This window comes from Mus musculus, chromosome X, assembly GCF_000001635.26.
Source record: "Mus musculus strain C57BL/6J chromosome X, GRCm38.p6 C57BL/6J".
NCBI lineage: Eukaryota > Metazoa > Chordata > Mammalia > Rodentia > Muridae > Mus > Mus musculus.
In genome coordinates, this window is record NC_000086.7 from 150,546,832 (window position 1) to 150,573,056 (window position 26,225).

Genomic DNA, 26,225 nt, shown 5'->3' on the forward strand with positions numbered 1-26,225 from the left:
TCATTCCCAGACCACTGTGGACATTAAGAGCAAGTGTCTTAAGATTCTTATGAGGCTTAATTAATCAATGCAAAGTAATTACCCCCTCAAGGTACAGAGTAAAACCACTGAATCAACACAAACTGTTATTTTCTCAAACTAAGCACTGTGCCAAATATTTGTTCATTTATTGAAGTGACACAACATCCTTTGAGTTGATCTACTTTCCATGGAGGCTCACAGCTAGAACCCTTCAGAGCCCCAGTGCCTAGAGTGCCGAGAGTGTATTCTATGTCTGACTTCAGGGTCCTCTCCACGTGGACTTGCCTTTAGTGGCCTCCTTCATGGCTGAGGGAACTGAAGGTCAGAGGGATGGTTCTACAGAAGGTGCCCTGGATTTATAAGGATGGTCTGATCTCAAAATCGAATGAGTTAGTTTCACTACCCCAGAGGGAGTAGAGGAAGAAAACAGAAAGAGAAGGCACAGAACAAGGGGAGTGAAAGGAGACTACTTTGCTTTTTATCTTTAGCAGAGGCCTGAGATACCTTAAGGCCGAGGCGGAAGGGGGTGGGGTGGGGTGGGCGGGGCTGAGCAGGAGGCTGGGATGAAAGCTGCTTCCCAGCCCAGCCCACAGCACTCACCGTCTTTGGTTCGTCCTCAGTGCAGGGCAACAGGTAAGAGGTTCTTTCAGTGTTCTTTCTGGGCTCTCACCAACACTGTATGTTGACCCTGGGTGGACTTTTGACCTTCACAGAAACTCTCTTCTGTTTGGGGGTTTTCCTTTCTTCCTCCTCTCCCTCTCTCTCTCTCTTACTACTTTCCAGTACTTTCATCTTACTTCACTAATTCTCTGTCTGACATTCCTGCTTTCTGTTACTTTTCCCTCAAAGGACTTTTCTCTATCTCCTCAACCCCTCAAAACCCATTTCTGTCTCCTTAGTCTCCTTCTGTCTCTGTCTCTTCCTCTCCCCCATTTCTCTAGGAAAGGCATCTTCATATTTCTTCCAAAATTCTCCAGTCACCCCATTATCACTTGACACTTTCCCATCTGCTTGGCCTAGAACAGAGTGTGAGGTTTCAGAGCCTTGTGGGTAGGGGGTCAGATCCAGGGAAGGAAAATTGGAGGCTTTTGTGGGGGAGGGGGGGTGGTTAAGAATGGTAAGGCAAGATGCAGGAATTGAGAGGTTGCAAAATTAGTAGAAATAAAGGGAAAAGGCGGAAGAGAATTGTCATTGTACAGAAAAGGCAGATTTGGAGTCTCACTCTTAAGTCACTGTGAGATCCCAGGCAGGTCATTTATCCTTTGACAAAAGGGCCTGCCCACAGTTCCCACAAATTTCTTAGTTTTGTGGTATACATTCTTCTGTTTTTAATTGTCCTTTGACTTTCCAGGGTTGGAAAGAGGGCACTAGGAGGGGAGATAAGGCCTGATGCTTCACTGGAAGAAGCAAGGGATTCTTTTCCAGACTTAAATGATTCTTAATATCAAGCCACAAGTAATGGGAGACAGGGGACAGAAGAGCTGCAAGAGTGGCTTCTGGCTTCCCTGCTGGGATGGTGGCCCAGCTGATCTTTCTGGCCTATGGGACTGCAAATTAGGTGCTGACCTAAAAGGGAATTATAGACATACAGGGAAAAAAACCCTTTGAGTAATGATGCCACTTGTCTTGAGAATTCCCGTCCCTCTTTGATTTAGTTTTAAAATTACTCGAAATCTTTTCTATGTAGTGGGTTATATAAATCATTAAGTGGTGAAATGAATTCATAAATGTTCAATAGTACCCCAAATCCTACTTTAGAACATTTGGAGAAAGCATTGGTCATAAATTACTGTAACAGAGTGGCTTGGTGTCTAGAGTCAACTTCCCAGCTATGAAAATCGGGAATGTTTGGACCATAGATTCATGGTCGCTAAGTTAGAAGTCTCTGGAACCAGACTGCCTAAGCTGAAATTTTGCTTCCTTTACTTAACAGTTTTGTAATTTGGGTGAGTCACAGATCTTTTGGGGACCTCGGTGTCTATTTCCAACATCATCCTGAGGACTGAATAAGTCTATGTATGTAGAACATTGACAATGGTCAGAGCTTTGTTAATGTTTGTATATCAGAACCAGAAGATAAATTATGAAATTTCCAATCTAATCCAATGTCTGTGGAGAAAGTAAAGTTCAAAAGGGTGGAGGGGAGCAGGGGAGCCAAAGTACACATACAGTAAAAAAGTAACAAAATGAGACAAAAATCTCATCTCCAGCTTTCCAGACTTAGTCTGATATAAGCAAGGTGGAACTCTGATATATTTATGATGTGACTCCTTGGCTCCAGAGTATGTTTTGTCTGAGAAAAGATTTGCTACTTAGTCCTAACTGACTGGGAGCTATGCAGCCCAAACTAATATGCAATTTAGGATCCTGTTGTCACAGCTTGCTGTGGTGTCAAAATACCCAGCTAAGAGATACCCAGCTAAGACCTTATGTTCTTAATACCCTGCCTGAAATGCTTCCTCTATTCAACTTTACTCATTCCTGGCTCATATTAAGAATGTTATGGAATGGACATTAAGAATCCAAATACAAAGTTATAGGTCATAATGATGTTCAAGAAGATCAGTGTAGGACAAGAGAAATTGTAACTGGAGCTTTAAAATGAACTCAAGAATTCAATTCACATCAAGAACTCTGTATTTTTCCCAGGACCCTCAGTATATTATGGCCAACAGCCCCACAAAAATGGTGAGTCCACTGGACCTCTTCTGGTTTCTACATGGAAAGTAGGCCTTAATCAACCATCATTCCAGGGCAGGACTTTGCCTCTAATCTTAAGGGCTTCCTGTCTCACTATATACTTCAATGCTATTGTCAGTGTCAGAGAAGGAGTTTGTATAAACCTGCAGGAACTGGGACATCTTGACTCCCTACAGATTGCCAGAGCCAGCGTTGGCCAGATGCTTAGACGTGATTCCAGGAAGGGGTTCTTCTTCTCTCCCACGCCCTGGGCTCATCCTAGGGAGTAGCCAGACTCTAATGGTGATAAGCTCTAGGGGCTTTATCTATGGTCTGCAGGCTCAGCCTTGAGTGCTTTAGCCTTCATGGCCAGGCAGTCAGAAGGGCAACTCTTATTTCCAGATATGAGGTAGGCACTGGATCCAACCAATGGCCTACTGAGTGATCAAGGTAGAATTACCTCACATCTGACAACTGATCAAAGCTAAAACCCAGAAAGGAGAAGTGCCTTGTCCAAAAACATTGAATGAAGACACTAGAAAACCAGAATGTAGATAAGAAAAATTTAACTTTTTATGCACCAACTACCATGCTGAAAGGTTCACATTTTTGTTTTGTTTTGTTTGTTTCATTTAATCCTTCCAAGCAGCTTTCTGCTTTTTTGTTATTCCAGGGCCCATATGATTGGGCCTACAAACTAACTCAGGCTGCTGTGACAGCCTGGAAAGGCAGGGAGGATGTCCTAAGATGCAATAAGATGACTGGGCTTTGTAACATAAGAGGCGGGTGCTTGTTCTGTGAGATTAGAGGGATAAAAGAAGTTGCCAATAGGATAGGCTCAAGAATTCCTTCTGTTCCCTTGTCTCTCACATAATAAGGCCTTATACACTGAGCCTTTGGCTTCTTGGCAGAGCTGAGGCTTTAGCCCTCCCACATTTCCTCCTCTCTCTCCTATTGATTGTGCTGTCCTGCATCTTGTTCCTACTCATTGACTCTGACTCTACAATTGGCTCTTTCCTTCCAATCTGTTTCCCCCTCTTGTTCTGTCTTTCATTTTGGTATGTCTCAATCTTACCTCCCTAGAGGCCTCCTCCCTCCCCCCTTCACCCACCCATTTCCTTCTCAAATATAGATTTATTATTTTAAATTATGTGTATATGTTTGGTTCTGTCACAGGTATGTATACATGAGTGCCAGGCCAGTGGAAACCGGAGGCCTCGGATCTCCTGGAGCTGGAGTTCCAGGCAGTTGTGAGCCACACGGCATGAGTACTGGGAAGCAAACCTGGAAGAACAGTATTTCCTCTTAACCACTAAGCCATTTCTTCTGCCACTACCACTGTCTCTTGAGCTTTTAGATTTTTAAAAAGCCATTGTCTTTTTCATTGTTTCTCTCCCACCACCACTCCAGCAGGGTCAGATCCCCCTCCCTTAAGCCTGTATAGTCTAACCCTCTTATCTTGGTGCTCCAATGCCCTTGCTAGATCCCTTTCTCTCCTGCTTAATTTTCAGTCTTTATATTACTCTAGACTACCTAACATTTGTCCCTCCCAGTATGTTTCCTGCTTCTCCTTCTTTTGTCTTATTATCTTGCCCTACTTTCTACATCTCCCATCATCCTCTTGTCTTGTTACTCGGCATCAGTCTTCCTCTCTGTGTCCCTTTCTATCTCTACCTTGCTCTTTTCCCTTCCAGTTCTGATATCTTTCTCAGTTTCAGGTCTTCCTCCTCCACCACTACACTTTTGTTGGCTCTCTTCTTTTCTCCTTCTGAAGTTGTCTTGATTTTTCCCCACCTCCCTGTGCTCTCCTTTTGAAGATCATAGTAATCATTAATTTACTCCAAAATTCAGCCAATACTCAATGAGAGTTATGTGTCATTTGCTTTATCTTTTTCTGTTCATTTTTTCCCTGTCTTTTCTCCAGCCCCCTTCATTTCTCTATCTAAGCCTTTGTCATCTTTACTGATCTACATAGATTATATCTTCCAGCCTCCTTGGGTCTTATTTGTACACCCTTCTTTATCAGAGTTTAACCAAAAAGTCAAGAAAAAAATCCAAACATATCAAAATACCAACCTGGTAGTACACAGCCTGTAGGGCACATGACTGCCCTTTCCTGTTTCCAGGATCTCAAGTTGACAGCTGGCTTTAAACTCCTTTCCCATCTCTGGTAGAGCATTCTCTGGACACAGCAGGACTAGCCTCAGGAGCTCCTGTAAATGGCATCTGTCCACATAAGTGGGCAGAGTCTTCATTTGTTTGAGGATAGCAGTCTTTGGAAGACAGTTGATCACAGGTGTGGATTGTGAGCTGTCACTCTTCAGCACAAAGTCACTTCAATGATCTTCACAATCACTGAGCAGCTGGTGGCAGAGTAAATAAGAAGCCAAGTTTTCTGGCCTCTAGTTACAACTTGCCACTTTCTCTAGTGGTGTTTCTCATTTCTCCCTCATATTTTAACACTAGGACTCCTTGCTGAGAAGGATAATGAGGGGATATCTGAGGAAGACAACTAGCTTTGAGTGGGAAACTAAAGGCAAAGAATTAAACAGGCATGACTTTTGACTTTTGGCCAGGCTTTCATGATGGAATCTCATCTCTTGCACAATTTCTACAGGACTTTGGGCTCAGGATGGTGGCAGCAGCTATGTTGCTACGGTCCTGTCCAGTGCTCTCTCAGGGCCCCACAGGCCTCCTGGGCAAAGTGGCTAAAACCTACCAGTTCCTATTTAGTATTGGACGCTGCCCCATCCTGGCCACTCAAGGACCAACCTGTTCTCAAATCCATCTTAAGGCAACCAAGGCTGGAGGAGGTAAGAAGAGGTTATTGGCAAATGGGAATTTCTGAGTCATAAAGATAAAGTTCTAAATTCGTCATTTCCTAATAGCTTGGAGAGTTGATGTGAAAATGTCAAGGCAGAATGGACTGACCTAAAAATATATATATACTCAGCATATTTATAGAGTAAATATAAATTACTCTATAAATTCCAGGGTATTTATAGAGTTATCCATGCTAAACAATGTTAAAATTGCTCAAATCTGTTCTCTTGTCCTACAATCCCTTGCCTTTGCTCTTGACATACAACCTTCTCCTATAGTATTATCTCCCTTCAAATTTCTTGTTAAAAACTGAATTTGGACATTATGGCTTCTGTAAACCTGGCCTAGACTCTTAGCCTATCTGGTCACATCCCTTATACCTTGTATTGTTTCATATGTCCTTTCCACCCTCTCATCCCATTGTTCCCAAGGTGTATGTGCTATTTCTCCCTGCTTAGGAAACTCCCCTAGTAGTGAAACCAGATTCATTTAACTCCTAGTCTCTATCCTAGGGGTCTCTAGGATATAGTAAGTCCCAGTAATCATTGCTAAGCTGAATACATAGCTAAGAATGAATGTGCAATTACTCTCTTACCTTGTGTAGACTCTCCATCTTGGGCTAAGAGCCATTGTCCTTTCATGCTGTCAGAACTCCAAGACAGGAAGAGCAAGATTGTGCAGAGGGCAGCTCCAGAAGTTCAAGAGGATGTCAAGACTTTCAAGACAGGTTGGAGTCAACCTCCATCTTATCCAAACTCCATTCCTAATGATTGAGCCCACATTATCAGACTCTTGAGCTAGGCAAATCCAAGGAAAGCTAGTGGACATTTCATGATGGGAAGTCTTAGCCTTTTGCAGGGGAGCCATAATAGGCAGTTGCCAACACATACACATGCACAAATCCCCATAACTTATAGCTATCAGTCTAAAATGGGCCCTCTTCTGTCCCAAGTGGCTAAATGGAATCCAAAAGGCTAGGATCTCAACGGAAGCAAACCATATTGTGTTTGTATTAAGGAAAAAGAGAAGAGGATAGATACTTCCTTTAGTTTTGACACACATAGTCCATTAACTAGCTTTTGTTCCCCCCCCCAAGTATCTTACATTATCAATTTTATTAGAAAAAATTCAAAGATCGTTTTGTTTTCAATAAAACAATCTTTATAAGGGTACAGAGTTCAAGGACAATCTGGGCCGAGCACCCAAAACGATTACACTTAAGCAATGACCATATTATTGGCATCTTTCACAGGCCACTTTGAAGGAAAAAAGTATTGAAATTGAATGATGTTCAGAAAGGAAAACTAATAGGTACTCCCAAGTGCAGGGGCTAGGGTGCATAGTCTGGTTACCTTACCTAAAGGGCAATGAAGTGCAAGCCACCTTGCAGAAGGTTTCTGGACATTCTAGGCATTGCTATAGGGACACAAGTGGATGCTTACTTTACAGACACATACTCCAGGAGTCATGTATACTTTCTAAATTTGAATGTCTATACATTACCCTGAACCTAAAGAGGACAACAAATACGGTCTTGTTTTCTCTCTTCATGCCAATGAGTTCCATATTCCCTATCAGACCTGCTGAGCACCATGGATTCAACCACCCGAAGCCATTCATTTCCTAGTTTCCAGGAGCCAGAGCAGACTGAAGGGGCAGTTCCCCACCTGATTCAGAACAATATGACTGGTGAGTTTGCCAAGATGGGAATGAAGGGCACAGAAACAGGGCAGTAGGTGCTGAAAGGGTGTGTGACACAGGAGAACAGAGGAAATGCAAAGACTTCTAAATCAAAGAGACTGCAAAAGGAAGTCTTAGTGCTAGTGTTGCTGAGGCTGTACTTCTGTAATGCATTCACTTCACTCAAAGACTTAGTCATCTATGATAAGAAAAATGAAGCGTCATCTACAGTCATGTGGTGTTTCCAGCTCGTTCTGGTGTCTCATTAAAAATTAGGTTTCCCTCCACTATTTCTTTCCCACGCTCTCTCAAAGTTTCTCACCCTTCACAGATTCCCTTCCTGTCTCCTATGTTTATTTTTCATAATAGAATTTGCTTCATTTTTCTAATATAGGAATAAAAAATATTTTTAACAGATATAGGAAAATAAAGAATAAATTACCATCTATTATTGACTTTTTGTTATATTTTCTCCCAGACATATCTTCCTTTGGCCATACATACACAGAGGCACAGACACACACATACACATTCACACACAGAAAGAGAGAATTTCCCATCCCCTCTCATTATCATAATCACTGTCTGCTTTGTCCAATTGTGAATGTGACCTCATATTAATTATCTCTTTGTGTCCATCCATACAGAGCTGCATAATCAATATTAATGGCTAAATTCTGTTCTGTGGTGTGGATACAGCATTATTCATAATAATTCAGGTTGTTTCTATGGCTTTTGTATTCTTCCGGTTTAGTCTGCATGCTAGCTTTACATCCACATGAATATACACAAAGAAAATGCAATGGTTTTACCTTTTTCATTATCTACACCAAATGTATCACTCACTTCCTTGCTGGGCATTAATTTGCTATAAGACCTTGGTCCAGCTAGCCATTCTTTTCATGCCCCAGTCACTTCATCTGTCACAAACAGATAGTAACAGAATTCTCCATATAAGGTTTCTATGAGAAACAAAAAAATAGCATCTTTAAGGGTCCTGGAAGTAGGTTTTATATGTATTGGGAATTCCTTAATACCAGCCACAAGAATATAACAAGATACTAGCTAGTTTTAATCACAGCCACTATTATTATTATGTTTCTGATGATACTCTAATAACTCCATCTCAATTATTACTGTTATCCTCAGATTTTCACACTTCAGCAAGAAAAGAATTCTAAGCGTCATTCTACATACAGGGACATTAAAACATAAAAGGATTCTTTTAAAACCATTTTTTGACCTTAAATTGTTTGGTTGGCATCCAAAGTAATGGGTTTCACAAGGCATCACCACACATATGTGTCATTATATTTTATTCTCATTTCTTCCTCTGTCCTCTGGCTCCCCTTCATTTCCTAGTTAGCCCTCACTGATTGCTGTTCCTATTACATATATTCCCTTTTCTATTTTTTGACCTATAAACACGCATGCACAAATATATACACAATGTACAGTTTAAAATTTAAGCCATATATGTGTATATATATCTATATATATGTATATATGTGTGTAAATGTATATGTATGTATGTGTATATATATATATATATGAAAGAACACATATAATATCTGTCATTCTGTCTGGCTCAAATTGTTTAACATAATGATTTCCAGCTCTAACAGTTTTCCAGGAAATGCCAGGCTTTCATGGTTTATAGCTGTACAACATTATATTGGTTTATACGTACCACATCTTTATTATGCATTCATTTGTTTATAGACATCTAGGCTGGTTCGATTTCCAAGCTACTATGCAGAGTGTAGCTATAAAGATGGATGTGTAAGTTTCTTTGTTGTATGTTGACTTGGAGTCATTTGGGGATATGCTCAGGAGAGATAATTCAAATATTTGGTCTTTTTTTTTAAAATTGATTCTTTTGAAAAGTTTTATTTTTATCATTTTAAAATTGTGTGTGTGTGTGTGTGCATGCACATGCGTGCTAACGCCCTTAGAGATCAGATGTGTTGAATGCCCTGGAGCTAGAGTTACAGGCAATTGTGAGCCCACTTGACGTGGGTGCTGAACCAAAGTCAGGCCTTGTACAAGAACAGCATGCACTGCTGAGTTATCTCTATAGCCTCTATTAGTTTTTGGAGGAACTTCCTCACTGATTTCCATACTTGCTGTACCACCCTTGGTGTATAAGATTTCCTCTTTGCCCACATGCTCGCCAGAATTGGTTGTCATTTGTTTTCTTGACAATAGCCATTCTGACTGAAGTGAGATGGAACTAAAAAGCAGCTTAAATCTACATTTCCCTGATAGCTAAGGATTTAAAATATTCAGTGTCCATCTTAGCTTTTCTTTTGAGTCTCTTTGCTTCATCAGCCCATTTACCAATTAGATGACTTGTGGGATTTTGAGTGCTTAATTTTCTCAGTAGAGAGGATTCATTTCTGGCTCAGGATCATATAAATAACTATTGGGTGAAAAGAGACACAGCTAGAAACTAGGTCTAGCAATGTTCCTTTCTCTGGGACTGAAGTGGTAACTCCTGTAAGGCATCTTCCACACTGACTCTGGAAAGAAGGATGAGGTTATGCTAAGCATAGAAAGCCTGACTAAATTTCTGAATGTATTACTGAGTTAATGAGTAAACTGAAGGATAGCTGAATAAAAAGGCAGAGAGATAATGTGAACCAGGGTTGGGGAGATGGCTCAGTGGGTCAAATGCTTGCTGTATAAGCCCAACAGCCTGAGTTTGAGTCCTCAGAATCCACACAAAAGCCAGATATAGTACGAGTGTTGATAATCTCAGTGTGCTCCAACTGAGAAACAGAATGTATAGAAGAGAAAAATTCCCGGAAGCTGAAGGGCCAGCTTGTCTGCAGTACACCACAGTGAACAAGAAACCCTCTTCTCTAATATAGAAATAGAGGCTGACATCTGTGGCTGTTCTCTGAATTCTACACATGCACTGTGGCATCAACCCACCTGCATGTATGCACACACAGGGTCACAGACACATATCACATTAAACAATAGAAGAAAAGAGTGAATGAGGACTAGTAAGACATTTGTTGAGCAGATAAATGAATAGATAAGAAGACAAATGAGAAAAGACAAAATCAAAACATGGTTAAAATAAAGATTACCCAGGAAGCAATTTGAGTTGAATTATTCTTATCTCTTATTTCTACTCCTGCAGGAAGCCAGGCTTTCGGTTATGACCAATTTTTCAGAGACAAGATCATGGAGAAGAAACAGGACCACACCTACCGTGTGTTCAAGACTGTGAATCGTTGGGCTAATGCCTACCCCTTTGCCCAACACTTCTCCGAGGCATCTATGGCATCAAAGGATGTTTCTGTTTGGTGTAGTAATGACTATTTGGGCATAAGCAGACACCCTCGTGTCTTGCAGGCCATAGAGTAAGTAGTAGAGTGTGGACTATGAGCTGTGGGTCACATGCAAAGATGTAGAGCCATACTAGCTGTGAACACCTTGGTTCTGCTGCCACTTCTTTTGTACAAGGCCCCCAAGTATATCTACTCCTCACATATGAACTAAGTCAGCCAACATATCATGCTTGATTAATGATTGTTTGATGTGACAGATGATAATAGAAACTAAGAAAGACTCACTGACTTCATGAGCTAGAAACCAAAGTTTAGATGATGTGAGGGAGGGAGGAAGGGATGGAGAAAGAAAGGGATGGAGGAAGGAGGAAAGGAAGGTTTCCTTTAGCTTTTCCAAACTACTCAAATTACTTCTACTTTCTACCTCCATCCCGGGATATCTCTACGTGTCTCCTTCTTTCCTCTACTTGGTCACCAAGGACAGCCTTTACACTGGATCTCTTATTTTAGTACTGACCACATTAAGGAAGGCTTTCATATTTCCTCAGTGCCTAACAATGTTATGTTTTGTTTTTCCTTGTCTTCCACTTTCTTGGGGCCAGGGAGACCCTGAAGAATCATGGAGCTGGAGCTGGGGGCACTCGCAATATCTCAGGTACCAGCAAGTTTCATGTGGAGCTTGAACAGGAGCTGGCTGAACTACACCAGAAAGACTCAGCTCTGCTCTTCTCCTCCTGTTTTGTGGCCAATGATTCTACTCTCTTTACACTGGCCAAGCTTCTGCCAGGTGAGCACAAGGTGTGAGATGGTGAGAGCCATGTTCAAGGCTGGGGTCCTGCAATAAAGCATCCAGTCTCATTGGATGCCGCCACTGTTTTGAGCTTGCTTGTTCCACTTGTTCATCCCTTTTGCCTGACACACATAGACTTGCCAGTGCAAGGTTATATTCCCCTGTCTTTACTCCTTCCATACCTAGGTTGAAGGCCAGCACCAGAGCCTAACCTTACAGAACAGTTAACACCACAAATTCATCATTCTTTCTCTAACACATACAGTCTTTTGTCTCTACAGAGCTTTTAAAACTTTTTTTTTAATATAAAACCTCTACCTCCATCCTTCACTCTTACAATAAAACCCATGTCCTACTACAGGAATAATATAGAAACCACTGGACAGCTTCTCCTTATTTATCGACATGAAACCAAATCTAGTTACGTACAGATATTTCTTCATTTCCCTTTACTGTGAAATATATCTCCTGTCTTTTGCCTAAAGGCATCCATTCACCTTACACCAGAGCCCATCTTCCCACAGTCCCACTCTCTAGTCCCCTCATATACCTTCCATCAGTCTAAATCTCAGACCGATACAATGTTCCACATCTACGTCAATCCTGGGCTCAGAGAGAAGCCACTAAAATGTCACAACCTCTACTCAGAGCTTTTCAAGTCTCTGGGACAGTTTTGCCAAGTCCTCCCCTCCTAGTACCCTGAAAGTAAAAGACATCAGACAGCATTATCCTCAACTTTGAGCCATAAAACACTTGCCAGCTTCCATACATCCCCAGTTTTCATCTCACTCTTGGCTTCCTGTGATAGTGTAGGACATGCCTTTTTCTTGTTGACTGTTCTTTCTACCAGTGCACGATCCACTCACAAATTCAGAAACCTCTCTCTCTCTCTCCGTGTGTGTATATGTGTGTGCGTGTGTGCGTGTGTGTGTGTGTGTGTGTGTGTGTGTGTGTGTGTGTGCATGCATGCATGTCTGTCCTTCACCCTCACTGACCCTTGATCCCTCTGTGTCTTTAGCCATCCCCTTTCCTTAAATAAGTCTCCTGCGTCAACATTTACATCACTCTCTAGTTCCTGCCTTGTCTCTCCTCCGCCTATAAAAGGCAAAATGCATGAGATAAGTCTCTGTATTTGCTGTCTGCTACTTCAGTGCACACTTCAAATGTCACTACCACTTGAACACTTTTTCTTAGGTCATCCAGAACCCCTAAGTACAGTTAATATCTTGAGGATTTCTTTCTGATCAATTCTTTACTCCTCAACCCCTAAGTACAGTTAATATCTTCAGGATTTCTTTCTGATCAATTCTTTACTCCTCAACCAATAGAACCCAACACTTTTTTGCTTATATTACCACCACTCTAGTCTAACCAACATCATTTCCTTGACTTCTTCTTTCCCTGTCTACAATATACTGTTCATACATTCAAAACAATGTTTTATTACACAAATCTATCCATGTCTTTACCCTGTTCAAAATACTTGAATGGACCCCTGTTATCTCTAGGAACAAATGTAACCTCCGTGCCATGGCTTCCAGGTAATCTGAATCCTAAGATGGGCACGATAGATCTTATTGTAATCACTCTACTTGGAAGGCTGAGTCCAAAGTACTGCATAGTCAAGTACAGGCTACTCAATGAGATCCTAACTCAAAAAAAAAAAAAAAACCTGAATTCTGTTACACAGGTATCTTTTAAATCTCATCTTTTGCCATCCCTCTCTTACTCTTTCATTCGATTATACATTAGTCACTTGTTTATTCATTTACTCATTAAAAACGTTTCCTTATTAATATCTGTGCCTTATACTGTGAAGAAGGGATATAAAGATAAAAAGACACGGGCTTTGATCTCAAGGAACTTACAGCTAGGCAAGCCAAGTTGTGGAAGAAAACGTGATTCATTTTTCTCAAAGAGAAGCTATCCCTTACTTTATTGAAGGCTACAGTTATTCCTTGATATCTGTGAAATTTGGGGGTTCTTCCACATTCCCTACTTCCCTACCCTCCCTGTATGACCCAGTAAAAATCTCTGCATTCTTCCTATCCTATAGAAAACCATTTTCTGATGCTTAGCTTAGGTTTCTTCCCTGTGCAATAAAGTGGCTATTGTCTGCTCCTTTTGCTGTGACTCTCATGATCCTATAATCTCAACAGTGAAACCTGATAAGCATCCATCCCTGTAATTATAAACATTTGGGTGCTACCTGGAAAAGGTGAAGTATCAAGTAGACCAGGGAGAATCTTGCATCTGTCTAAGTCTAGAAGCATTCTATGAGATTAATCCTTTTCCAACCTTTGATTTTCCCAAGTATGGAGAATAAAACTAAACCTGTCATTGCCAAACTCAAGGTTCCTGGGAAACTGAATTTCTCCTCCCCCAAGAAAGTCAGAGACAGCAGTTAGGCATCCTTGGAGAGAGGTCCTGGGCAGGGGAGTTACAAGGGGGGAAGAGATGTGTCACAAATGTTTCCAAAGGAGGACGAAAAAGACCAGGTCATCAGAGGGGAAAGGAAGTAGGTAGCTTTCCTTTCCTGCCAGGTCAGACTCAAAAGGTAAAGCAGGCCGAGATAGAAGCTGAAGAATTACACATCTGTTTCCTCAGGGTGTGAGATCTACTCAGATGCAGGCAATCATGCCTCCATGATCCAAGGCATTCGCAACAGTGGTGCAGCCAAGTTTGTCTTCAGACACAATGACCCAGGCCACCTGAAGAAACTTCTCGAGAAGTCTGATCCCAAGACACCAAAAATTGTGGCTTTTGAGACTGTTCATTCCATGGATGGTAAGTATACATGTATTCAAGAACATGTTTACTAGTACTGACATCTCATGATAAACACGATGACAAAAGCAACTATTAGTGTGCTATGCACTTATTCATAGTTTATATATTTTAAAACACTAAATTCTCATGATGATTCTATGCAGTAAGTTCTATTAGTAGTGGTAGGTATTAAGTATTATTATTTATTATAATTAATTCTATTAAGTAGGTATGATGATGATTGCATGAGGAAACTGAGGCATAAACAAGTGGAGTCAAAAAGTCACACAGGTAGTAAACTCCAAAGGAGAGGCCGCTTCTACATTCTTACACATAAAAAAGCTAAATCCCAGCGAGAATAGAGTTTGTCTTACTCCCCCATTCAGTTGATGGCAAAATGATTATTCTCATACTAGGATATAAAACTCTATTTCCTTGCATGGCACGCTTTTCATAAGGAATGATATGCAAGTCGGTTGTGGTAATGTCTGGTCTTTACAGTGGCAAATTTTATAAACTCTTGCTTAGGGTTCCATGGTATACTAGGAAGCCCTACAGTCACATAAGGTTCTCAAGTCTGACAGATGTGGATTTAAATCCCATCCTCTATGCAAAACAATTTGAGCCTAAAGTTGCTCATAGAGAACAGCCAAGTGGATGCCACCTAGTTGTTGGAGGCAAGCAAAATTGGCATGGCTGAGTTGGAATTTGAGTCATGGGGGCCTCCAGCTCCCAGGAAGCTTGGCCTGGGGGAAGACATACAAGCCACTCAGCTGGCCCCTCACTCCACAGTGATGTAGCCCCTGTGTTTGAGGCTGCTTCATCCTGTTATACTGTCTGGCTCATGTACCCACAGCACATGCTCAGAAGTCAGAGGACCCCTATTTTAGGCTGTGTCCACCATGTACAGATTCTGTTGAATAGTCCTCAAAAGTAAAACCAGTCTTTAAAAAAAAAATCCCATCCTCAATACATATTATCTGTGCAACCTTGGAAATTCTCAAATTCTCTGGGCCTGAGTTTTCTTCAGGGTAAAATGTCTGGCTGTAGAATAATAGGTGATCAAAGTTATTGCATTTAATATATTTTAACAGAATTTTTTTATATGTAGACATATATATAACATATATAATATTATATATTATATATTATTCTCCTGCTTCCTTTCTTATAACAAGTAAAATAAGGTCTAGAGCTGTCTATTGTTGGTTCTGTGCACCAGAAGTAATGTGGTTTAGGGATCTGTTTCCAGCTTTATTTAAAGGAAGAGGTCCTCATCTCCTTTTAAGGTGCCACTTTTCTAACTGAAACAATGGAGGACCCTTAGTATTCCCCAATTTATAGCCACAAGCACCATAAACATCGTGCAATCACAAATGGCTCACCTTCAAATGCTATCATAAGCATTTATTAGCTTAAGCAAGTTTTAAAAGAATAATTATTATTGTTATATATGATGTGCACGTGGGTGGCCATGAACAGAGGATAACTGCCGAGTCAGTTCACTTCTGCCATTTTGGTTCTGAAAATCTACCTCAGGTCACTAGGCTGCTCATTAGGCTCTCTCCCTGGCTCAGCCTTTTCACCAGCAACTTGTGTGAGATTTTTAAGTTGCTTTGTGTTGTGGTTAGCTTATTTGCAAAGTGCAGGTAATAATAATAGACTAGCCCTGAGCAATAAATGAATTAATGTACATGGGAATTCACTGTCATGTCTACTAGCACATTTCTACAATCATAAAAAAACTACATTTGCGTATTTTTAAGATGGTACAGCTATTAAAATTTTTCTAGTGGGAATTATAGCCTGCAATCACACTAGTTATACCTGTAAATGAACTGCTCCTTGTTTGTTTGGTTGGTTGGTTGGTTGGTTTTGTGGAAACTACCTAATCGGTCAATTCTAGAGATGGATTTCTCCTTCCCCCAACCCCAGTCTTTATTCCTGGTCTAGGGCCCCTATTTCCATCCTAAGAAGTTTCTTCTGTATTACAACTCTCTTTACCTCAGCAATTTCTAGTGGGTGGAGAGATAGTGTCTTAGAATATTAACAATGGCCACAAAGCCAATTCAGATGACATCTCAAATAGCATGGAAAACTGTAAATAGGTATAGATTATGAAATAGCTTCTAAGTTGCTGGGACTGAGCCTGACGGAGAGCTTCCTCAAAGACAAACCACCCTTCCAGAGACACTTTCAGGAAAGTCAATAATGCAAAACCGCAAAGAATCCTGGGATGAGACCCAAAGGTACAGAAAAAGCATGAAGAAAGGAATACACTGAGAAAAAAGATCAGAAAAGAGGAGGTGGAGAAGAAAGGGAGAGAGAGAAAAATAGACACAAGAAGGATATGAGTACAAAAAGAAGACAGTGACAGAAATCCAAAACAGATAGAAACAAAGAGGGCCAGGGAAGTGTAAAAATATGGATGGCTTATCAGTTGTTCCTGCCCAATGGGGTTGAGTGGCTCAGAAGTGAGGATTGTATTAAGCCAGAGCAGACTGTGACTTTTTTCACATTAAACACAGGTATCAAATAGGCAACTGCTACCGCTAGATAGAAAAGTACTAACCCATAACGGCAGCAGAGTTTGAAAACAACAGTAATGAAGTTGTCAGAATGAATTAAAAATAATGACGAGATGAGGAAATGCAAAGGGCCAGGGAGAAGACAAACACGAAGAATTGGGGCATGGGTGTGGCTCATGAGGTTGATGTTTGGAATACTCCCAAATGATGGCAGACACCTGCCTCCTTGTGTACAACACCTTTTTCTAAGCCAAAGTAAGCTTAAGTGAGAAGAACACAAGAAATGGAGCTAGGGAAGGGTTATGACTTCCTACTCCTTTGCCTCGGCTTTTCTCAGGTGCCATCTGTCCTCTGGAGGAATTGTGTGATGTGGCCCACCAGTATGGAGCCCTGACCTTCGTAGATGAAGTCCATGCTGTAGGACTGTATGGAGCCCGGGGTGCAGGTATCGGGGAGCGTGATGGAATTATGCACAAGCTTGACATCATCTCTGGAACTCTTGGTGAGTAGCTTAGATAAGGTTAATATTACTATGATGAAATATAGTCAGAAGCAACTTGGGGAGGAAAGGGCTTACGTGGCTTACATATCCTGTATCACAAGCCCACTGAGGGAAACCAAGGCATGAACTCAAACCAGGTAAGAACCTGGAGGCAGGAGCTGATTCAGAGATGTTGGTTACTGGCTTACTCCTCTTGGTTTGTTCAGCCTGCTCGCTGATAGAACACGGTAACATGAGCCCACAGTGGTATTACCCCCAAAGGTCTGGGCCATCCCACATCAATCACTAATTATAAAAATGCTCTGCAGGTTTTCCTGCAGCCTAGTCTTACACATTTTCCCTCCTCTCAGATGACTCTTGCTTACATCAAGTTGACATAAAGCTAGCCAGCAGTGAGCAAACACTTGTATATAAAGGCTTCCCTTATGTACAATGTGGAGAAGCACCCCCAGCAAACAGTTGTTGGGAAAGAATTTATAACCCCAGGCTTTTGTTTTTTGTTTTTGTTTTTTAACTTGACATGAACCATTTTTATTTTATTTATTTTTTGAGATTATAATTTCATCATTTCCTCCTTCTTTCCCCTCTTTCCTTCAAATCTTCCCAGGACCCCACCTTGTCATTAATATCTGTTAAGGATTATAGAAATGACATCAAATTCTTCATTAAAACCCCAGGCTTTTATCCTACCAAATCATCTCTTTCCCATCTCAATGCAGAGTCACCAAGAAAGTCTAGAAACGTTTTTCTAAAAGGCTCCTGACCCGGACAAAACAGCTGGGTTCAACCAGAGTAAAAACTGTTTTCCTCCTCACCCAGCTCCAAGCCTCATCTTAGTTATTCTCCTAACCAGGCCCTAACCAAGTAACAGTCCCCACCCTGCTCCTGCCTATCTAGTCATCACACATGGCAGTATGTGACAGTCCTATCTCAGAACCACAGAAGCAAGGCTCTAACATGGACAGGAGAGATGTGCAGAGGACTGGGAAGCGAGTCTGAAGCCCCAGCTTCTAGTGTCCCTGCCTGTGTTCCCAGGGGCATGATCCTGCCCCTCTGGGGACTGAATATTGCTTCTTTGCAGGCAAGGCCTTTGGTTGCGTCGGTGGCTATATAGCCAGCACTCGGGACTTGGTGGACATGGTGCGCTCCTACGCTGCAGGCTTCATCTTTACCACTTCACTGCCTCCCATGGTGCTCTCTGGGGCTCTAGAATCTGTGCGCCTACTCAAGGGAGAGGAGGGTCAAGCCCTGAGGCGGGCACACCAGCGCAATGTCAAACACATGCGCCAGCTGCTAATGGACAGGGGCTTTCCTGTTATCCCCTGTCCCAGCCACATCATCCCCATCAGGGTAAGAACTCCACCTTTCCCCATTTCCTTTCCCACCTCCCTGTTCTTGGAACCTTCACATTTGCAACAAACTGATAATTGTTCCTTCAATCATCACTATGATCCACCCCCTCCAACACACACACACAATTTATTGTCACCTTTGGCCCCTGATTTGAAAGATCAGCCATTATAGATTAACCTGTCATTTCAGCAGCAACCATTGCCCCACTATTACTAAACCACTCTGACCCTCACAATATTGAGCTTATAATTTGGTGGTTTTCAAATTGTTTCTAAAAACTATTAGTGGGTTACAAAATCAGTTTAGTGTGTTATACTTAGCCTATAAACATGGGGGGTGGAATAGAAAACATTGGAGCATACAACATGAAGTAAAGGCTATCAATTTGATCAGGTTTCTGTCATACCTGATTATACTGTAAAACATACTTGTTATTAACAAGTTGAGGTCAAAACAATACAATGAACAACCATAGAAATAGCTGGTACTGTAGATCACTAGCTCTGTTGAAATGTTTCTTCTCACTTCTAAAATCAAGTCCTATTCCTTTCTTAAATGGCATATATTTCTGTGAGCCTGGTAAATCCAGGTGTGAGAATGATGCTTCTTACAACAATTTTCTGGATGAGAAAGAAAGAATAGTAATCTCTCAGTATCCATGGAGGCTTGGCTCCAGCTCTGTCCATGGCCCATCAAAATCCATAAATGCTCATATTCAGCTATACAAAACAGTGTTACATTTCCATATAATCCATTCAGCACTCCAATATACATTTAATCATCTCTAGATAACCAATAATACCAAATTCAAATAAAAACGACTTAGTAGTTAAAGTGTATCAAAAAGAAGAGTCTGTACATTAAAGATATTTAAATTTTATCTGAGACTGGTTGCATACTTAAAGAACACAGATACAGAGAGCCAAGTAGTTCTAACTATCTAATGTTTAAATTAAACTAGTGACAACAACTCAGAACTGCCCTGGATTTCCAACCACCCCAAGTTAACCAATGTTCTTGCTGTACAAATAGTACCAAGACAAGATGGCAGCTCTATCCCTTCTTCGCATCTCATTGCTGGCCCAAGCCCTTTATGCAAAACAATCTGTCCCCAAATTCAGTGGTGCTCCTTAATCTGGTTCCCTCTGCCTGCTTAATAAAGCTAGTGTGCAATGGTGGCCCCAGGGTAAGAGGTACTGAAAGCCCTTTCTTTTGAGTCCAGGTGGGTAATGCAGCACTCAACAGCAAGATCTGTGATCTTCTGCTCTCCAAGCACAGCATCTATGTGCAGGCCATCAACTACCCAACTGTGCCTCGTGGTGAGGAGCTACTGCGCTTGGCCCCCTCCCCCCACCACAGCCCTCAGATGATGGAAAACTTTGTGGGTAAGTCCTCGGCATGGGTGTCTATATTTTCTTACCCACAAACCCCAGGATCCAAAAAAGCTGGGAGAATAAATTCCATTCGATTTGGAAAATCTTTCTTGAACCATCTGTTGTATGTCAGGCTATATACCAGGGTCATAAATGATTGGGAAACAGCCCGTAGACTCCCTGGGCTCTAGTTTAGCTGGAGTGATCACAGAGACAGAAACAATAGAGGATACAATGATGTGAGGTGAGATAAAAATTAACAACAACAGTATCTGGGGAAACTGTGGGAATAGAGAGGAGGGGCCTAACCTTCACCTTTAGGATTTAAGATAGGCTTCCTAGGGGAAGGGACCTCTGGGCTGAACCTTACTAGGTTCTGGACCAAGAAAAGAAAGTTAATACGAGGTGCTCCTAGAAGAGGAAAGAACACAAAGAAAAAGGATAAAGGTGAGGAGAACAGTAACAGCTGAGTGCGGCTGCGCATGCCTAAAATCCCAGCACTTTGGAGGTGGAAGAAGGGGAATCAGGAGTTCAAGGAATTCCAGCAGTTCCAGAAGAATTACTGGACTAGGGGATAGAAAGAGGGGAGTGGGTGTCATCTATGAGCTACAAAGACAACATAAATAATGCTTAGAAGCCTGTAGACGTGACCTGGGGAGTTTGGGTTTTACCCTAAAAGATGGCGATTTGGTGAATTCACCCAACGTTTATTATATTTCTGTTAGAATCATTTTTGAGATTGTAATTTAATTACAGTATTTCTCCCATCCCTCTTCTCCCTGCAAACCCTCCCACATACCCGTTCCTGCTCTCCTTCAAATTCATGGCCTGTTTTTCATCAATACATGTGTGTATGTGTGTACATATATATATGTGTGTACATATATATGAGTGTGTGTGTGTGTGTGTGTGTGTGTGTACATACACTAAAATATAACCTGTTGTTTTCATGTTTATATACATATATGTATATGTGAGTGTATGTATATATATATATACACACACATATACATATATGTTGTCAAGGTATATTTTTAATATAGAACCTGGAACACAGCAGGTGTTCATTCTAAGTCTCTGGCATAAAATAAATATATGTACACAACCAATAATGATTGTCAGAGGAAACAGATACAGATAGTACTAGTCTAATATGATGAACTGAGTGGCTAAGTAAAAGTTCAAATAATTTATAGGTGAGCAAGTCTTTGTGGTCCACATTGAACTGCATGTGGATATAGTGCCAAGATCCTAGAATAAAGGAATTCTGGGAGTAGTGATTAGATAGGAAAGCAGAGGGCATGTACTGACAAGTCATTCTGTCTACAGACTATGCAGCATAATTTGAGGAAGATAGTTAAGTCAATCCATTCATTCATTTAAAAACATCAATAAAACAAATAAAGCTGCCTAATATCCATTCCTTACCACGTGCCAAGCACTGTTTTAAATGTGCTAACCCATTTAATTCACATAATAGAGATACTTTTATAATTTTCATTTTGTATTATGTACAAATTGAAGCTTAAAAACAGTTATTGGCCCATGGTCACATAGGCACTAGGGGTTCTTTCTAACTCACATCTCCATGGTTAGAGCTACTAGGCTTGTAGGAATGGGTGGTTCAAACTCTTGGGCCTTTGTGTTCAGTCTCTTCTATAGCTCTAGGATTTGGTTATAGAGCTCTTGGTGCTTAGGTGTCTGAGTGTTCACATTTGCAGGAAAGATATACTAGAGACATCTCCCACCACTCCACCAGTCCCTTATTCCCACAGCCAACTCATCCTGAAATCTTGCACCTCTTCTCTTCAACTTCTTTCAAATATAGTTTCATTTCTCTGCTGCAGTTTCTGGAAAATACATCCATATTTTCCCCTCATTTTCTTGCTTCTCTTTCTCCCTTCTAAAATGTTCTCACGCTAACCAACAGAGGAATTTTTCTAAAACCCAACAATTATGCTCCATTTCCTAAACCTCTTCACTGCCTGCCACATTCTTCTAAGATAAGGTACTCAAGGTACAGGGCTGGAAAGACGGCTTAGAGGTTAAGGCTGCTCTTCCAAAGTCCTGAGTTCAATTCCCAGCAACCACGTAGTAGATCATAACCATCTGTAATGGGATCTGATTCCTTCTTCTGACATGCAGGCATGCATGTAAGCAGGACACCATATACATAGTAAATAATCTTTAAAAAAATCTGATCCACCATATGAGAAAATATATCAGAGTTTAATGTGCGAAATGATGACAAATGTACATAATATATAGATAAATGTAGGCTAGAAGTACATGCTAAACCATTTATACTAATAAGGATGTTTAGCCCCAAATTTGTAGAGACCCCTAGATTATACAGCAAAGTTGAAGCTCCCTAGTATGACATTCTGTGCTTTGCACCTGGTGCTGTCTGTGTCCTGGCCTGCCACAGGCGTTTTGTTTCTCTAAGTGTATCCAATCAATTCAAGTTCTCTCCTTGTGCTTCGCTCTCTTGACTTCATCATTCATTATCCCCTCAGGCTTACTTCCCTTCATCTTCTAGTCTTAACTCATCCTTTCAATAGACATCTATCATGTTCTTATTGTGGGCTGGGCACTGTGCTTGAGAGCGAGGAATAGACAAAACACAGAACCCTTTTTTACTAGAATTAAGCTTAATTCTAGTAGAAGGGGTAACAACTTTTAAAAAATCAATTAGCATTCTAGTTCAAAGTGTTAAGGGAAAGCAGAAAGCAGAAAGGGGGAACAAGAAGTACTATAGGCAGGTACTGGCTTGGAGGAGGACCATATACATGGAATGGCAAGAGTAGAAAACATTAAGGTGACACTGGAGAGAAGATCTGAAGGAGACAATGAGGTTAGCTAGTTAAGTACCTAACAGACATCTCAGAGAACAGTCCAAAGCAAATACCGAAAGACAAAAATATTCCCTTTATCTTTGGGAAACAAAAGATGGGTGTGGATGGAGTCCCATAGGTAAGTGGCAGAAAAAATGAGCAGAAAGGGCTTGGTGGAGGACAGGTATGATCGATTCAGTTTTGTCCAAAGTGTTAGACAGCTAATTAGAATTAGGCAGCTAAGCAGAGACGCTATTAGACATACAAATCTGGAAACTGAGACAGAGTTCTGGGAAAGCTGGAAGTAAAAAAATTCAGAGTCATCTGCACACAGATGGTGTTAAGAACACAAGACCAGATCATACCAGCAAGGGATGAGCAGAAAAGGGGTTAAAAACAAAAACCAGTCACACACCTGAAGTGCTTCCCACAGCAGCTTCTGTTCCCTCCTCTGGGTCCCTGCTCACCCCAGGAATGTGCTCACAACACTGATAGGACAGTATGATTCCTTTTAGTGTTGTCTTTATCAGGTCAGGATTTTCTAAGCAGAGAGATTCACTGTTGGGCCTATACATGTTCTTTATGTAGGGAGAGATACAGGCTAGCACAGCATGGTTTTAAATCCTGTCACAGGCATGATTTCCTGTCTTTTATACATCCTAGGACCCACAGACAAATGGTAGCATTCGTGGGTTATACTGAAGCAGACAAGTAAATCTACTTCTGGACCCAAGTTACCTCAAAGGATAGAGGGAGACAAGACCTTAGCGCATCTGTAGCAACACAGGTTTTAGAAGACCAGGTCTAACCAATTCTTTCCCTCTTTTCTTCTTCCATTTCAGAGAAGCTGCTGCTGGCCTGGACTGAGGTGGGGCTGCCCCTCCAAGATGTGTCTGTGGCTGCATGCAACTTCTGTCATCGTCCTGTGCACTTTGAACTTATGAGCGAGTGGGAGCGATCCTACTTTGGGAACATGGGACCCCAATATGTTACCACCTATGCTTAAGGAGCCAGCTGCCTTGGATGCCAGCTCCACCTGCACTCCCCCTGGGGCTGGGCTTCCTCCTGCTCTCTGCTTTCCTGTGTGCTTCTGGCTGACTTGATTCTGAAAATAAAGAGCAACTTGAAACATTCATAGCCCTTTGGTAGACAGAAGAGCAGACAATTTGTATTATACTCACTCACTCAGACAAGTCTAGCCTCACAGGGAAACCACAGATTACTTGTTGGTCTAATCACTCTATTTTACTAATAGGAAAAGTCAGATTTAGGAAGAGGAAAGAAATGCCCCTAATCTGTACTGGAAGCTGTACAAAGATCTAAACTCCTTAGCTAACCTGAAGTGGCTTTCCCAATAACTTAGACAAAAATACAGGGCTCTACTTTTCAATGGGAGACCTGGAAAGGTGAGCCCCAGGTAGCCTCTGAGGTCAGAAGATGGAATAGGTCTTAACTAAAGAATGGCTGTTCTTTGGGAATAATGGCTTCCCCATGCCAAGAAATCTTCCAGAATAAGGAATGGATTCTTTCTTGATCCACTATCCTCTTTTTCTCCAATAGCATCTTATAGGATTTCCTATCCTTCTGCAAGGTGAAGGAAGAAGCTTGGCTACAGTATACAAGGTCTTCACAGCAAGGCTCCCAACAAAGCCTCCCAACTCTACTGGCCAAGGTGGCCATCTTCCCTGAGACTTATGGTAACTCAAACCCTGGACCTCTGAAGGCCGAAACACCAATTCTTTCTCTCTGGTGATTCATGTGTAACAGCTGTAGAACACACTACTTAGAAAACTCTTTTAAGAATACACACCCTCACACTACACCCACCTTCTTCACTGATCCAACCTCAGAGTAGCAAATGATCCCCAGAGCTCACCTTTCCTGGGGAGCACAACTCCTCCCTCCACCATGTCGCCTTGATAGTATCTCACTGGGTTACATGAGGCCAAGCAAGCCTCGAAATGAGAGAGCCTCACACTCAACTTTTTAGAGTGCATCTAAAATATCCACTCAACATGGTCTACTGAAACAAAGACGTGACCTTTATTTATGAACAAAATGTTATTTATGCCCTAACAAGGGTTGAAGGGGATTAAATTAGTTCCCTGCTCCTCCATGTGCAAAGAGGAAGAAACAGAGATGTGAAAGGGGAGAGGCACTAGGGGGAGAAGGGAAGGAGTGGAGGGAAAGCAGAGAACAAAAAGAAGCCTTCATAGGCAGGGACCTGGCATCTGACCCCGTGCACGGGGTGAACACGAAGACATCCCTATGCCTCAGTCTGTTCAGCTGGGCCTGCTCCAGAGGAAGAAGTTACAGCGGGAAGAGGGGTCACTGGGAGGACCTCGGGGTCTAGCACACATGTAGAACTGGCGACCAAAGTTGGGTCCTGTTTTTTTCACAGTACGCATCACACATGGCTCCCTGTGGCCTCCACAGAGGGGCATGGGTGAGGGCCCACTCAGCATAGACTTCCAGAAGGCAGTCCTTTCTCCCTTCTCATCTTTGGACTCTGGAACCTTGTTCTTCTCTTCTAGCATTGTGGCTGTTGCCACCTCTTCTGCAGTCTTTGGGGTTGTAAGAGGGCCCACCAGAGGCAGGGTAGGCAGCTCCACACCAGAAGTTTGGGAAAGGCTGGAGGAAGGCTGGAAGTAACTCATCAGGTTTTTCTGTTTTCTTTTGGGGCCACCTTGACTTTTCCGAAGCCTGGTTGAATGCATGAAGGCTTTTCTTGGCTGTCTCTGTGCCTGGATTTGATGGCTGGGCTGCAGGACTTGCTGTTCCCGCACAGGTTCTTGCTCAAGAGGAACTAGGAAGCGAAGAATCTTGAGCTGGGTACCTGCAAACTCGGGGAGGAAGCGGGTACACAGAGCTGGGCACTGTTTTGCTGGCACACAGGATACATTTAAGACAGCTCCCACAGGGCAGTGGTCAGAGCCCATCACTTCAGGGAGTAAGAAGGAGGCCTGGAAGGTATCTATGACCAAGGCCCTATCTCCCAGTACATAGTCAAGTCTAGAGCCATAGTTGAGATGGCGTGCACCACTGACCACTGACCAGCAGGTGAAAGCCCTCTGCTGTTTTGGATGCAAGTAGCGGTAGCTATCCATGAAGAGCCCTATGTGGGGTCCAGCCTCATCCCCTGGGTTACTGAGCAAGCCATCCATCCACTTACGCCCTGGGTCCTCTTCAAAGCATTCCTGGGAAAGGGAAAGGGAATGAAAAGCCAAAACTAGATTCTTAAAACAGGACGAAATTTAGACTAACTGCTTCATTTTACAAATAAGAATATTTGGTTGTCCTAAAGAAGATTCCTGTTCAAGGTCATATAGCCTGGACCAGGAAAAACTAGGCTTTGGTTTCTTTTCTTTCTTTCTTCCTTCCTTCCTTCCTTCCTTCCTTCCTTCCTTCCTTCCTTCCTTCCTCCCTCCCTGAATTTGCTTTTATGTATGGGTCTTTTGCCTTCATTGTCTGTGTACCATATACATGCAGTGCCCGTGGGGGCCAGAATAGGTCATCAGTTTCTTAGGAACTAGTGTTTTGAACTGCCATGAGAAGGCTGGGAATCAAACCC

The 26,225-nt window shown here is 41.9% G+C and overlaps 2 protein-coding genes and 1 non-coding gene across 21 annotated transcripts in view, besides 12 other annotated features; 1 reads left to right on the forward strand and 2 right to left on the reverse strand.

Annotated features, from left to right (window-relative positions):
• Apex2 (apurinic/apyrimidinic endonuclease 2) overlaps positions 1-26,225 on the reverse strand; it is a 161,233-nt gene that overhangs the window by 119,858 nt on the left and 15,150 nt on the right. Inside the window, exon 6 of one of the 17 annotated variants that reach the window (XM_011247879.3) lies at positions 2,931-6,286. The exons of 14 other annotated variants lie outside the window; for them this stretch is intronic. In XM_011247879.3, coding sequence (XP_011246181.1) covers positions 6,242-6,286 — 45 coding nt within the window. In that variant the 3' untranslated portion in view covers positions 2,931-6,241. Of the gene's footprint in view, positions 1-2,930; positions 6,287-24,673; positions 25,852-26,225 lie in introns of those variants that run through there. 2 more of the 17 variants (XM_006528991.4, NM_029943.2) reach the window with 2 other exon arrangements.
• Positions 554-614, reverse strand: Mir3620 (microRNA 3620). The gene has a single exon (NR_106147.1). It is a non-coding gene; the product is annotated as a microRNA 3620 (primary transcript).
• Alas2 (aminolevulinic acid synthase 2, erythroid) lies at positions 586-23,791 on the forward strand. 3 transcript variants are annotated; one of them, XM_030251199.1, is made up of 12 exons: positions 621-654; positions 2,671-2,709; positions 5,318-5,513; positions 6,128-6,250; positions 7,102-7,212; positions 10,355-10,577; positions 11,108-11,292; positions 13,903-14,082; positions 16,930-17,094; positions 18,176-18,444; positions 19,670-19,832; positions 23,497-23,791. In XM_030251199.1, the coding sequence occupies exons 2-12, from the start codon at positions 2,686-2,688 to the stop codon at positions 23,658-23,660; spliced, it is 1,803 nt and encodes a 600-aa protein (XP_030107059.1). In that variant the 5' UTR covers positions 621-654; positions 2,671-2,685; the 3' UTR covers positions 23,661-23,791. The 3 variants fall into 3 exon arrangements, with proteins under 3 accessions (NP_033783.1, NP_001095916.1, XP_030107059.1); NM_009653.3 differs by lacking the exon at positions 2,671-2,709 and having other exon boundaries at positions 586-654; NM_001102446.1 differs by lacking the exon at positions 2,671-2,709 and having other exon boundaries at positions 586-654; positions 6,173-6,250.
• Positions 2,920-3,121: an enhancer, noted in NCBI's record as "Alas2R1 preCRMcc fragment". NCBI's record gives its function as "erythroid enhancer when transiently transfected in human K562 cells and when stably integrated in mouse MEL cells" and the evidence as "EXISTENCE:reporter gene assay evidence [ECO:0000049][PMID:17038566]".
• Positions 3,005-3,010: a transcriptional cis regulatory region, noted in NCBI's record as "GATA1 binding site 1". NCBI's record gives its function as "important for Alas2R1 enhancer activity in transiently transfected K562 cells" and the evidence as "EXISTENCE:site-directed mutagenesis evidence [ECO:0005528][PMID:17038566]".
• Positions 3,005-3,028: a protein binding site, noted in NCBI's record as "Alas2R1 region spanning GATA1 binding sites 1 and 2". NCBI's record gives its function as "important for Alas2R1 enhancer activity in transiently transfected K562 cells" and the evidence as "EXISTENCE:chromatin immunoprecipitation evidence [ECO:0000226][PMID:17038566]".
• Positions 3,023-3,028: a transcriptional cis regulatory region, noted in NCBI's record as "GATA1 binding site 2". NCBI's record gives its function as "important for Alas2R1 enhancer activity in transiently transfected K562 cells" and the evidence as "EXISTENCE:site-directed mutagenesis evidence [ECO:0005528][PMID:17038566]".
• Positions 17,630-18,129: a DNAseI hypersensitive site, noted in NCBI's record as "HSS 5 found in erythroid MEL cells but not in fibroblast NIH 3T3 cells; the nucleotide coordinates are approximate for this feature". NCBI's record gives the evidence for it as "EXISTENCE:in vivo cleavage assay evidence [ECO:0001075][PMID:2780318]".
• Positions 17,630-18,175: a biological region, named in NCBI's record as "Alas2R3 erythroid cis-regulatory module".
• Positions 17,729-18,175: a conserved region, noted in NCBI's record as "conserved region; intronic region that is well-conserved between human, dog and mouse". NCBI's record gives the evidence for it as "EXISTENCE:sequence alignment evidence [ECO:0000200][PMID:9642238]".
• Positions 17,834-18,175: an enhancer, noted in NCBI's record as "Alas2R3 preCRMcc fragment". NCBI's record gives its function as "erythroid enhancer when transiently transfected in human K562 cells and when stably integrated in mouse MEL cells" and the evidence as "EXISTENCE:reporter gene assay evidence [ECO:0000049][PMID:17038566]".
• Positions 17,904-17,911: a conserved region, noted in NCBI's record as "conserved region; conserved CACCC site A that binds to Sp1 and is important for activity of the orthologous human enhancer". NCBI's record gives the evidence for it as "EXISTENCE:sequence alignment evidence [ECO:0000200][PMID:9642238]".
• Positions 17,967-17,974: a conserved region, noted in NCBI's record as "conserved region; conserved CACCC site B that binds to Sp1 and is important for activity of the orthologous human enhancer". NCBI's record gives the evidence for it as "EXISTENCE:sequence alignment evidence [ECO:0000200][PMID:9642238]".
• Positions 17,984-17,989: a conserved region, noted in NCBI's record as "conserved region; conserved GATA1 site A that binds to GATA1 in the orthologous human enhancer". NCBI's record gives the evidence for it as "EXISTENCE:sequence alignment evidence [ECO:0000200][PMID:9642238]".
• Positions 18,020-18,025: a conserved region, noted in NCBI's record as "conserved region; conserved GATA1 site B that binds to GATA1 and is important for activity of the orthologous human enhancer". NCBI's record gives the evidence for it as "EXISTENCE:sequence alignment evidence [ECO:0000200][PMID:9642238]".